The 12,868-nt window shown below is 45.4% G+C and overlaps 1 protein-coding gene across 2 annotated transcripts in view; it reads left to right on the top strand.

The window, feature by feature from the left end:
* NT5E (5'-nucleotidase ecto) overlaps positions 1–12,868 on the top strand; it is a 483,444-nt gene that overhangs the window by 403,064 nt on the left and 67,512 nt on the right. For both annotated transcript variants that reach the window (XM_069235588.1, XM_069235587.1), the window contains exon 8: positions 7,249–7,449. In XM_069235588.1, the coding sequence (XP_069091689.1) occupies positions 7,249–7,449 (201 nt within the window). The remainder of the gene's footprint in view (positions 1–7,248; positions 7,450–12,868) is intronic.

Genomic DNA, 12,868 nt, shown 5'->3' with positions numbered 1-12,868 from the left:
AGTCATCCATCAGTAATTTATCACTGTAGGAAAGTCACTCTTTTTGGCATGGTTACCCCCACTTTTTGCCTGGTATCAGTGTGGTTAGATTGTTATCACTGGGATCCTGCTAACCCGGACCACAGGGATTGTGCTCGCTCCTCTAAGTTTGGTTGCTTTAGTATCCTCTGCATCCCACAATCGGCATACTAGTGTACCCCTGTAAGTCCCTAGTATATGGTTCTTAGGTACCCCCGGGATTGGTACCCCAGGCGTCCCCCATGGGCTGCAGCGTGTGTTGTGCATCCCGTGGGAACCCATGCAAACTGTGTAGGAGGCTGGCCTGGCTTATAGTGGGTACCTGATGGTACTCACACCTTGTGCCAGGTCCAGTTATCCCTTATTAGTAGATTAGCAGTGTTCTAGCAGCTTAGGCTGATAGAAGTAGCTATAGCAGAGCAGCTTAGGCTGAACTAGGAGACATGCAAAGCTCCTACCATACCACTTAGATCATATAGCACTATATCATAAGAATCACAATACTCAGAGTTACTAAACATTAAGGTACTTTATTTTAGTGACAATGTGACAAAAATATCTCAGAGGATATACTCCCTTAGGAGGTTAGTAAAATACACAAAATATACACAAACACTGTAGAATACAATAGGATGCAATAGGCCTAGGGGCAACACAAACCATGTATTAAGAAAGTGGAATGCGAACCACTTAGGGACCCCTGGCCTAGTGTAGTGTGTAGAGGGTCGCTAGGAGTGCAAGAAAACACTAAGGAGGTCCAAGATACCCCAACCCAAGACCCTGAAAAGGTAGGAGTAAAGTGACCCTACTTCCCCAGAAACACACTAAAGTCGTGATAGGAGATTCTGCAAAGACCACAATGGACTGAAAAGCACTAAAGACAGATTCCTGGACCTGAGGACCTGTAAAGGAAGGGGACCAAGTCCAAGAGTCACGAAAGTGTCCAGGGGGAGCAGGAGCCCACTAAACCCCGGATGAAGGTGCAAAATGGCTGCCTCTGGGTGGAAGATGCTGAAGATTCTGCAACAACGGAAGATGCCAGGAACTTCTCCTTTGCACAGAAGATGTCCTACGGAATGCTGGAGGTCGCAGAGTTGCTTCTATGCAGAAAGACCTCAAACAAGCCTTGCTAGCTGCAAAGGTCACGGTTGAAGAAAATGGGTGCTGCTTGGGCCCAGGAAGGACCAGGAGGTTGCCACTTGGAAGAGGAGACAGAGGGGGCCCTCAGTAATACAAAGAGCCCATGCAGAAGAAGGCAGCACCCGCAGAACTACTTGAACATGGGTTCAAGAAAACTGAGCATGGCGGCCATCTCAACACTACAAAAGTGGGTCCCACGAAGCCGGTGGTCAACTCAGAGAGTTGAGCAATGCAGGACGGAGTGCTGGGGCCCTGGGCTATGCTGTGCATGAAGGATTCCTTACAAAAGTGCACAGAAGCCCTAGCAGCTGCAGTTCACACAGTACACAGGATTACTGTCTGTCGAGGGGAGGCAAGGACGTACCTCCGCCAAATTTGGACAGATGGACCACTGGACTGTCGGGGTCACTTGGATCCAGCACTTGTGTTTCATGGACCACGCTCATCACGATGAGAGAGGACCCAGAGGACCAGTGAAGCAGAAGTTTGGTGTCTGCATTAGCAGGGGGAAGAGTCCGCCTACCTACGGGAGATTTCTTCTTGGCTTCCAGTGCAGGGTGAAGGCAGACAGCCCCCAGAGCATGCACCACCAGGAAACAGTCGAGAAAGCCGGCAGGATTAGGCGCTACAATGTCGCTGGTAGTCTTCTTGCTACTTGTTGCAGTTTTGCAGGCGTCCTGCAGCAGTCAGCGATCGATCCTTGGCAGAAGTCAAAGAGGGAGATGCAGAGCAACTCTTGTGAGCTCTTGCATTTGTTATCTGAGGAAAAGCCCACAGGAGAGACCCTAAATAGCCCTCAGAGGAGGATTGGCCACCTAGTCAGGCAAGCACCTATCAGGAGGGGTCTCTGACGTCACCTGCTGGCACTGGCCACTCAGAGGCCTCCATTGTGCCCTAACACCTCTGGATTCAAGATGGCAGGGGTCTGGGACACACTGGAGGAGCTCTGGGCACCACCCCTGGGGTGGTAATGAACAGGGGAGTGGCCACTTCCCTTTGTCCAGTTTCACACCAGAGCAGGGCTGGGGGTTCCCTGAACTGGTGTAGACTGGTTTATGCAAGGAGGGCACCATCTGTGCCCTTCAAAGCATTTCCAGAGGCCATCAGAGGCTACTCCTCTCAGGCCCTTAACACCTATTTCCAAAGGGAGAGGGTGTAACACCCTCTCTCAGGGAAAATCCTTTGTTCTGCCTTCCTGGGACTGGGCTGCCCAGACCCAGGAGGGCAGAAGCCTGTCTGTGGGTTGGCAGCTGCGGTAGCTGCAGTGAAAACCCCAGAGAGCTGGTTTGGCAGTACCCGGGGTCCATGCTGGACTCCCGGGGATGCATGGGATTGCCACCCGAATACCAGATTTGGCATGGGGGGCAATTCCATGATCTTAGACATGTTACATGGCCATATTCAGAGTTACCATTGTGAAGCTACATATAGGTATTGACCTATATCTAGTGCACTTGTGTAATGGTGTCCCCGCACTCACACATTCCGGGGAAATTGCCCTGAACTATGTGGGGGCACCTTGGCTAGTGCCAGGGTGCCCTCACACTTAGTAACTTTGTACCTAACCTTCACCAAGTGAGGGTTAGACATATAGGTGATTTATAAGTTACTTAAGTGCAGTGTAAAATGGCTGTGAAATAACGTGGACGTTATTTCACTCAGGCTGCAGTGGCAGTCCTGTGTAATATTTGTCTGAGCTCCCTATGGGTGGCAAAAGAAATGCTGCAGCCCATAGGGATCTCTTGGAACCCCAATACCCTGGGTACCTAGGTACCATATACTAGGGAATTATAAGGGTGTTCCAGTGTGCCAATTAGAATTGGTGAAAATGCTCACTAGCCTGTAGTGACAATTCTAAAGACAGAGAGAGCATAAGCACTGAGGTTCTGATTAGCAGAGCCTCAGTGACACAAGTAGTCACTACACAGGAAACACATATTCAGGCCACAGCTATGAGCACTGGATTCCTGGCTAGCAGGATCCCAGTGAGACAGGCAAAAACAAACTGACACCCAAGTAAAAATGGGGGTAACATGCCAGGCAAGATGGTACTTTCCCACAAACTGTGTCTGCAGGCCTACCGTTGCAGCCTGCGTGAAATGGTGCATGCACACTTTTACTACTGGTCACTGCACCAGGTCACTGTAAGTCACCCCTATGGTAGGCCCTCCTAGGCCAGAGGGCAAGGTGCAGGTTCCTGTGTGTGAGGGCACCCCTGCATGAGCAAAGGTGCCCCTACGAACACTAGTTCCAATGCACTGGACTTCGTAAGCACGTGGAAGCCATTTTACCAGTGTACTGGCTACTACCTGTGGTCCAGCTGCATAATGGTAACTCCAAACATAGTCATGTTTGGTATCAAACATGTTGGATTCATACCCAAATACTAATGGCAGTATTGGTGGCATGGTTCCATGCACTCTAGAGGCTCCTTAGAGAACCCTCCAGTATTGTTCCTGCCAGTCTTCCAGGGTTTGCGGGCAGCCTATACTGCTGCAGCCCCTCAGACAGGTTTCTGCCCTCCTGCTGCTTGACCAGCTCAAGCAGCGGAACGCAGAACAAAGGAGTTCCTGTGGGAGAAGGGATGCAACACCCTCTCCCTTGGAAATAGGATTCTGCCATCTTGAGAACAAGATGGGCAGACGCCCCTGGGAGCATCTGGTTGGTCAGTTTAGGTGACTGACGTCAGTGACCCCATCTGATGGGTGGCCACCTTGGAGAGTGACCAAACCACCTCTTAGGGCTATTTAGAGACTTCCTGGTGGGTGAGTCCCCAGATTCAGCATGCAAGACTCCACCAGGCCTCCTCTGCATCAACCTGTTCTGTTCCTGGCCACCGGAACTGCTGCTAGACTTCACAGGAACCAAACAAGCCTGCAACTCCCAAGACGATCTCGCCTTTCAACATTTTTTTCCAGCTCCTTCAAGCAATTACAACATTTCCACAGCTGTGCATCCTCTGGAGTTGAAATCTCCCTTGGATCAAAAGAGTCACTCCCTGCATCCACAGACACCTAATGAAATGACTTCCGGTTGCTGGGATCTGCTCTCCACAGGAAATGCTTGGCTCCTCCAACACAGGTGGTGGTTCTGTGTGGTCCTCTTGGTCCTCTCTGCCTTCTATCCAACTTGGGAGGCGGTGAGCCCATGCCTCTCCTTGCAGGACAGAATCCCTGTGCAACACAACTGTTGCAGCAGCCAAGGCTTGTTGACTCCTGCTCTGAGGGATCTTCAGGCTTCAAGTAGCCCCGGCCTCCAGCACTTCATCTTTGCAAGAACAGTCTCTCCTCTGCTTCTTCAGCGACGTGGGACTCCTCTCCAGGTGTGCTGACTGGGTCCCACTGCAGCTTACTGTGCCTGCTGCCAGTGGGTTGCCTGTGTGGGTTAGAACTGCTGCTGTTCGCTCTCTTGACTGCTGAGGGTCGACCCATCTGTGACCCAGCGACCAGCATGGGACATCTTCTGCTCAATGTCAGGGACCTCTCTGCAGCTCTGGGACTCCACAGCTGATCTTCAGCTTCCATTGTCGACCTGGACCTTCACCCACAGAAGGGTGGACAGTGGCTCCTGCCCCACCTGAATACTCATGCATGGACTGGACTCTGTCCCCTTCTTTTGCAGGTCCTCTTCATCCAGAATCCACCGTTGGGTTCCACTGTCTGGTCCAGTTCTTGCAAACTTCCTTTTCAAAATCCACTTGTTAGTCTTTGGGAAGACCAGGCAACTTACCTCTGCTCTCCTGGTCGCTGGAGGGTCATCTAGGTACTCACCTTTGGGGGTCCCACGTTCTCCCAACTCCTTCTAACTATTCCACATCCTTGGGTGGGGGACCTCACTTCGCATTCCACTATTTTAGCATATGGTTTGGCTCCCCCATGGGGCCGTAGCTATTCTTAGATTGATTTTTTAGAGCAGAGCAAATACAGCAACAATGTGGTAAGGGTGCTAAGTTGCGTTAACAAAGCACACACAAAAAAGTAACATGCATTCGGAGCGAAAAAGGCAAAGTGATATGCTAGAGTTTAGCGTATTGCTACGTCTTTTAGAACTGAAAATCAAATTTAAAAAGCTTAGACCCCCATTAAAATTTAACCCCATTAAAACTAACCCCATTAAAATTTACATTCCTATTTTTCTATATTTATGTGTGAATTATGCGAAATAATTTATAATTTGTGTTTTTGTTGATGCTTACTTGTTTATCTGTGTGTATTGGTTTGAAGTTTAAATCGTATTAATTGTTTGGGTCAGGGTCCATGGCTTCCAGTAATGTCCCAGTGGGGGCCTCCAGATTCCAGTAATGATTCACTTGCCGTCCTTGGATTCCATTAACAATTCAGTGGGGGTCCATAGGAATCAAGATGTTAAGAACCGCCGATGTAGATGATAGTGCAATTTGATTTCGTTATTAGGTGTACATTTATCCATATGATATTACCGTGTCCTGGGATCCAAAAATTTTGAGGCAAAACTAAGGGCCACTGAAATCTAATGCAATTTTTACATGTATTCACTATTTCAACGCTTATTTCACAACATCTATGGAGATGTTTTCCAGTGTATCAAGTAAATGTACTAATGTGAATGACTTTCCATTTTATCCTATGTATGACACAGCTGTATGTTGTCCCTCTCCTGAGCCTTATTTTTAGTATATTGTTGGCCACCTCTTCTTGCGTCACATCTATGGATCCTGACCCATTGATCCAAAGACAGTCAGAAGTTATATGAGATGAAACTACTAAGATTGGCTTTCTCAACCTGTAAAGGAAGGGTGCAAGCATGACTTGCCATATGAAAATCAGTCATTAATATGTAGCTATTTATGTTATTGGCCCTCAGGAATGTGACTTAATAATTGCCTTGACCAGTTCGTGCAGTTACTGTGCACTCATATACAAGAAATGTGCAATTTTCCCAGATCATTTCTGGAATCACAAATTCAGATGACTTTATCCTTAGTATGGTCTCCAACACTAGTTGCTCTTTAGTTGAACAGTTTACATATAGTAATTTCCACCTGAGAGATGAAAACAGTGTTCAATTTTCAATATGTTTCATTAATCCCAAACATTACTTCCAACTTTTTTTACCATATTGTCATGACTAAGTGTGCGTACCTTGATTAGTTTATGCCACATATGTCTGTTTAGAACATGGCTTGGTGGTCTAGGTCATTCTTGGCTAATGAAAACATAGCTTCATAAGTATTTTTTGGGAAAGCGTTCAAGAACAGGAGTGCCAAGAATACACTTGTTTTCAGCGGAAGAAAACTCGGATTTTGTGAAGTCAAGATTGATAAAAACCTATAAATCATATCGAACTGGGATTTCTCTCCGTTTCTATAGATGTGCGTTTGTCATTAGTTTTTCCTTCCCAAGTGTTTTTTAATATTTATTTTCAATTTTATTATTTGTGTGGTCATACATCTGTGATAGGTTTAGATAGCTATTCTCTCTTTGATGTATTGTAAGCAGGAGCTACGTTTTGATATTTAAATTATATAAACACAGCTCAAATTTGGCCCATTGTACGTTGTGTTACATTCTTATCATATTGGTGTTCTATGGTATTTCACCATCTAAGTTTGAGAATTCAGGAAAGCATTTTTACAAAACACCTAGAGCATGGCACAACACGCAAACAGTTGTGTACCATCTGTGCCCTGGCCCCTAATGCAAGACGTTTATTTGGGGCCCCACCCCGTGGCTTAGTAGCAAAAAGCAGCCATTACTCGGGGTACAGTGGGTCCATCGTCCCCCTAGGCCCTGCTCGTCAACACTGTTATCTAAGTATGTAAAGAACCCTTATATAGTCAGTTCCCCGTGTTCCCAAAGGTTTGCTCGTTGTGACAGTAAAAATCATGTGTGTATGTGGAACTTCTTGCTGCTTTTCAGAATTTATTTAGCTTCTGAACACGGCGGACGTTACATAAGTCTACACATTTGCGGAGTATATTTTGAAGAAAGTGTTCTCTCTTTGAATTTGATTTTCATTCCTGGTAGGTTGCCATTAGAACTTCTCATGCACCAAAAGTGTGGCCACATTGAAAATTGTGTAGTTAGTTTTATTTATCTTTTTTTTGTTCAGGAATCCATATTGTTTATGATCTTACAAGGCAACCAGGAAACAGAGTTATCAGAGTAGATGTTCTCTGCACCGAGTGCCGCGTGCCAAAGTACAGGCCTTTGGAAGATGACAAGGTTTACAAAGTTATCATGCCTTCCTATGTTGCTGGCGGCGGAGACGGGTACGCCATGATTAAGAATGAGACTTTGAAGCATGACAGTGGTAAGTGACTCTCTTCTAAAGGTTTTCAGAATAATAATATTACTTCGTCTTATATAGCTCCTGCTGCAACACTCCAGCCGTTTCTTAGGGCCAAATGTAGCAAAGGTTTTTAACCATTCTGTGTCTATGGGAAAAAGTGTTTGTACATATGGCCCTTAGTTCTTAAATACAAGGTTATACAGTTACCCGGTTTAATGGTACTCGGTGAGATACTTGTGTAGCACTTTTACTCATCATTTGAATAATTGTCCCTGCTTGATGTCACAAAATGATAAACGTATTTGCTGAAGAGACACATTATTTCAAATACTTATTATGTCCCACAATGCCATAGCAAAGTGGGATGCACTTGCTGTTGCTGGCCCATTCTGCTTTTAAATCTAGCAAAGTATGAGTCTGTAGATTACAAACAAGGTAAAACCAGAGAAATTTACCACGTGTTCAGTACTGGTGAACCTGGTTGCATACACTGTATATTAAAAGAAAGATATATGCAGGTTGATGAATGGAAATTAGATAATCCATAGAAAACATCAATAATAACATTGGGCATTAGAAACTTTATTATCAAGGAAAGGATACCAGACCTTGAAGCTTTATGTAGAAAATTGCAGATCTGTAGATGGTCAAAACATGTCGAGATCTAGGTCTAGTTATGTATCATTATGTAGGGATTAGAAATTATGATTTGTGGACTAGCACATGGATTTATCCCATAAAACCTGTGGAAAATACGAACAGATGAAGCAGTGGTTCATACAGAAAACTTTAAATGGCATTCTTTGTGCCACTGGCAGCCCATGAAAGGTCATCAGCAAGACCTGGAGGTGGTTGAATCTTCTACATGTAAAAAAGCTGTTACCACGTTAAGAATTACCTGCACGTAGGACAATTTGATAGTTCCTTCTCCAAATGTATGTATTTTCCGTAATCAAGGTATGAGACAATGTGTCGAGAACTGCCATGGCTTGATATGTTGGAGAAAAACTATTATTGGACAGAAATTTCAGAAAAAAACATTTTGATGGCTCAAAGATTTAAAAGCAGGTTGATCTAACAGTGTTAAAACCCTTCGCTCTGCTGGGCATTTGCCGATGTCCTGATGTCAGAACAAGTGGAGAGTAGGCAACTCACTTACAACTGTAATTTTAGTTCTATTAAGCCTCTGCAAACGGGTGCCCTTTCAACATCTGTTTTCTACCAATTACTTTTGGAATTGTGCTGCTGCAACATTCAGCTTACACTGCAGTTAAATGAGTAACTCCATATTATTGGCAGAGACTACGTGTGAAAGACCTGGCAGCCCATGTATGAAACTAAAAGGACCTTGTAGGCACTTAACTAGCTGAGAGCCAGTGCCAGTACCTGGGGAATTCTCAAATAACACCTTGAAAAGCTAACAGGTTAGGCAGCAGTGCTACCTGAACATTTTGCAATAAATTAGATTTCAACTAGTTGATTGCAGTGCTTATCACTATAATCCCTTACATGTGGCAGAGGAAGATGTCATGGTCACCTTATCAAAGACCACTATGAGCGGTGTCAGGAATGTGAAACTCGTCGTCAGAACCATAAGCACATTATGAAGTACTCACATTATTTCTTTCAGCGTACTACATGTTGCAGAACGCGGGCTATCTATGTAGTGCACCAATGTAAGGGGACACTATGCAGATAGTAAAGGGCAACCTCTATTGTTCGTCAGGGATTAAAATAATAACCCTAAAAGCTCTTTTTTGTGGTAGTGTGGGTGAGCAGTTAGGCTTATTGGAGAACAGTGTTAGGTATTTATTGCACACACAGAGCCAGTAAGCGAGACACACACTCATTAAAGAATGCCAACACCAATTTATAAAAATAACACTTATTTGTATATGAATTTAGATACCAAGATCATAAAAATCAGGTAAGTACTTTTCAAGATATGAATTTTTATATGATTCAAAAGTTGACACGATGCAATTTCTGGAGCTGTAATGTTATCCTATGGGGAAATACATATACTCTATTCAGGAACTTAAAAACGACTTTCAGGACAGTTCTTCTGGAGTTAAGGTAAGTATGGGACAAGGTCCAAAGCAGTACCAACAGATCATTTCGGGAGGCACTGAGACGTCGAGGTGCAGAGGTGCTTTTCAGCCTCGGGTGCCCTAATGTTATCTTGTGGGAAAGATACAGACACTGCCTACAGGTACTTGGCAATGGTTACAGGACTGTTCTTGTGGACTTGAGGTGAGTATGGGGCAGGTCCAAAGCCACACCAACAGGTCACATTGGGTGCTCTGGGCGTCCTGGTGCAGAGGTGTGTTAAGGTGTCCTATTCAATTCAATGGAGATTGGTTCAGTGAGAAAGTGGCTGCAAGCAAGGACTTGGGTGGCCAGTCTGGGAGAACCCTCACAGGGCTCAACCCTTGAGGTCCTCCAGCATGTAGGGATACTATTGGCCCACTTCTCCTCGGGCTGTTAGGCTCAGATGCAGTGTTGTCTTGTGGCGTTGGATTCTGGTGCAGGGGATACTTGCGATTGGAGAGGGCCTGCAGAAAGAGGCTGCAGGTGGCGTCGGGACGTCCTCTGTTGGCAAGCCCAAAGTAGGCTCTGGCTCTGGAGAGCATGGGGACCACACTTGCATCATTGACCCACTTCAACTTGAGGTAGGAGGCGCAGGTCCAGTGGTGCTGTCCAGTGTCGGATTTTGGCGGTCTGTAGTCCTTGTGAACCTTTTTTGGAGCCTGAAGGGTGCAGGGTAGCAGCTACACCACTCCATGGGCGATCCAGGTTACTTCTTGAAGTGTTTGCAGGCCTCTCAGGCTTATGGAGATAGAACAGCTGCAGGGCAAGTCATCTTTGTGCAGTTGTTGAGGACAGCAGGCAGGCTGGCGGGGTTGGGGCCAAGTCAGTTGCTGCTCCTCACTTCTTACTTTCAACGGCTCATTAGGTCCTTCGTTTCTTTAGTCTAGTGAATCTGAAGTCCTGGTACCAGGGGTCCCCTAAATACTCAATTTAGGGGTGCTAAGAGGTGTGAAGGGCAGTAGACAATGGGCTACTTACCCCTGGGGTCACTACACCCCCTAGACGACCACTTCCTGTGGGGAGTGGGCATCACCTGTCCCAGAATTTCTAATTCCATCACACACAAGATGATGGAATTCCTAATTTTGTATTCACTCCAAGCTGGCCACCCTAGGGGTGTGCCCAGCCTGGCAGTGTAACACTCCTCCTGTATAGCTAATTTTCCCACCTGTCCTGGTGCCAAATGTGCCTGAGGGCAGGGGGCTGCCTCTCGAAGGTCTGGGGTAAGCTGGGGTTTACATACCAAAGGCTGCAGGGACTTTAAATTCCCTGTCCTTGGTATGCAGATTTACTAGCCGTCCTGTTGGCGAATGTGATAACACCCCCTGCCAGAGCAGGCATTGCTTCTGACCTCGGAGAGCAGCAGTTCTCACCTCCAGGGGGTCAGAAACTCATCTGTGGTGGCAGGCTTGTTGAAACCAGTTAGCCAGCACACCAGAGTGATAGTAGATTTCAGGAGGCACCTCTAAGGTGCTCTCTGGGTGCATACCATAATAAATCCAATACTGCCATCAGTTTGGGTCTATTAAGACGAGGTGTTTGATACCAAACAACTATTTTCAATACAGTCTTCATGTAGCTTGGTCACTCATGCTGACCAGTGTCCAGTGCATGCTTTGAAATGGCTACCCCGTCATTTGCAATATCTAGGAGTAGAACTAGACATCACAGGGGCATATCTGCTGGCAAGCAGTGACTTTGGCTGGCATGGCACATAATGAGTGTGCCATGTCATGCTTTCACAAAGGGTTTTCACCCTGATACTCAGTCTGCAGGCTGTGTGCAGTTTTGTGTGTAGGTCCCTTAGAGTGGCATAAGATATGCTGCAGCCCTTAGGGACCCTCTTTAGTACCCATGCCTTTGCTACCGGGGTACCATCTACTACGGATTTACAGGGGTGCTGAAGTCCTGTGCCAATAGTGAACAATCAGACATACTTCATTTTAAAGAACGAGTACTGGCAGTGAGGTCTGATTAGCAGGCCTCAGTGCACTGTTAGAGTCAAAAATCTGCATCTAGTCGTTCTAAAAGGGGGCAAAAATTGTGGGGTAGGGTCAACTGCAAAGAAGTCCAGTTTCCTACACATGTGCACAAGAAAAATGGCATGAAATCCACAGAGGAATTATGAGGATTCAATAGAATCTCTGAACTGATCAAAGATGGCAGATTTCAGAAGTTTCAATCTTGCAAACAATAGAGACATGGATCTTAAATTGGAAAATTTACTGGATCCTCGAAGAGCTCCTTTAGAAAAGTTGTAATAAGATACCATTTTATATCAACAGAGTCCTAAGAACTGGAAGCTGAAGAAAGTGACAGAGAAGTTCTGTGTGTCTTCAGAGGGGAAAGGGAGCACGACAAAAGTATAATGAAACTATAAAAAATGTCTACAGCACAAGAGACTAAGACGTGGCACCAATGGTGAACCGAAACAATGTGCACACCCAGCCTGTGCAGATACCATAGTGGCATGAGTTGGCAGGCCGATGCAATAATCAACATCTGCACAAAGGAGTCATCTACTCTGTACACTAGGATCACCTGCAGAAGAGCCCTAAACCGCTGCATTGTGTAAACATTGACCATGCCAAGCTCGAAGGTTTGTTCATCCCAAATAAATTCTGACAATACTAGGATGGATAACCAAATCAACCTGAGCTGCAGATTAGCGAAGAAGACAGATAAATGTGCACCAAATGAGAAGCTTGCACAAATGGACTTTAGGAGCCAGGCCCGACCTTTTCCTGCATAAAACAAATCATGTATACTTGTAATTCCTTTGACTCCCTGACATACACTGAAGAACATGGGAAAGTAGCCAATTTCATCAAGGACACATGAAGAATGAGATGCATACTTCACTGAAATACAAGTTTCAGACATGCTGAAACAGGAATGAACTGATAGCTGACTAGAAAAAGATCTATGAAATAATAAGGAAAACCACCATAAACCCAACAAAATCACGTAGATTTCCTAAATCGAGCATGTATCAGGATAGCTCTCACCATCTGTGTACTTTTTGCACGTAACCTTGACTTCTGTTATGTGTCTCACAACCATTCAATATATCATGTTTAGTGTGCAGGGCTGCCAACAGATCCTGAATGGGCGAGATAGGTAACATAAGATTGTCAAAATGATAGGGCAGAAAAAAGTTAATGTTGTGAGGAAACTGTTGAGAATTGTACATGAACTTTCCTATAGAAATTCAGAGTTTTAATTAATTCTGCACTTTTGTCTTATAGTGACAGAGGCACTGTTCCATTACTAGGTTTACTCACCCTTTTGGCCAACTGACGTAGAGCGGCAACTGGTGGGTTCAGCCCCAGTCACACATGGAAAATTA

Source organism: Pleurodeles waltl, chromosome 5, assembly GCF_031143425.1.
Source record: "Pleurodeles waltl isolate 20211129_DDA chromosome 5, aPleWal1.hap1.20221129, whole genome shotgun sequence".
NCBI classification, from domain to species: Eukaryota; Metazoa; Chordata; class Amphibia; order Caudata; family Salamandridae; genus Pleurodeles; species Pleurodeles waltl.
This window is presented reverse-complemented; position numbering and strand designations above follow the sequence as displayed.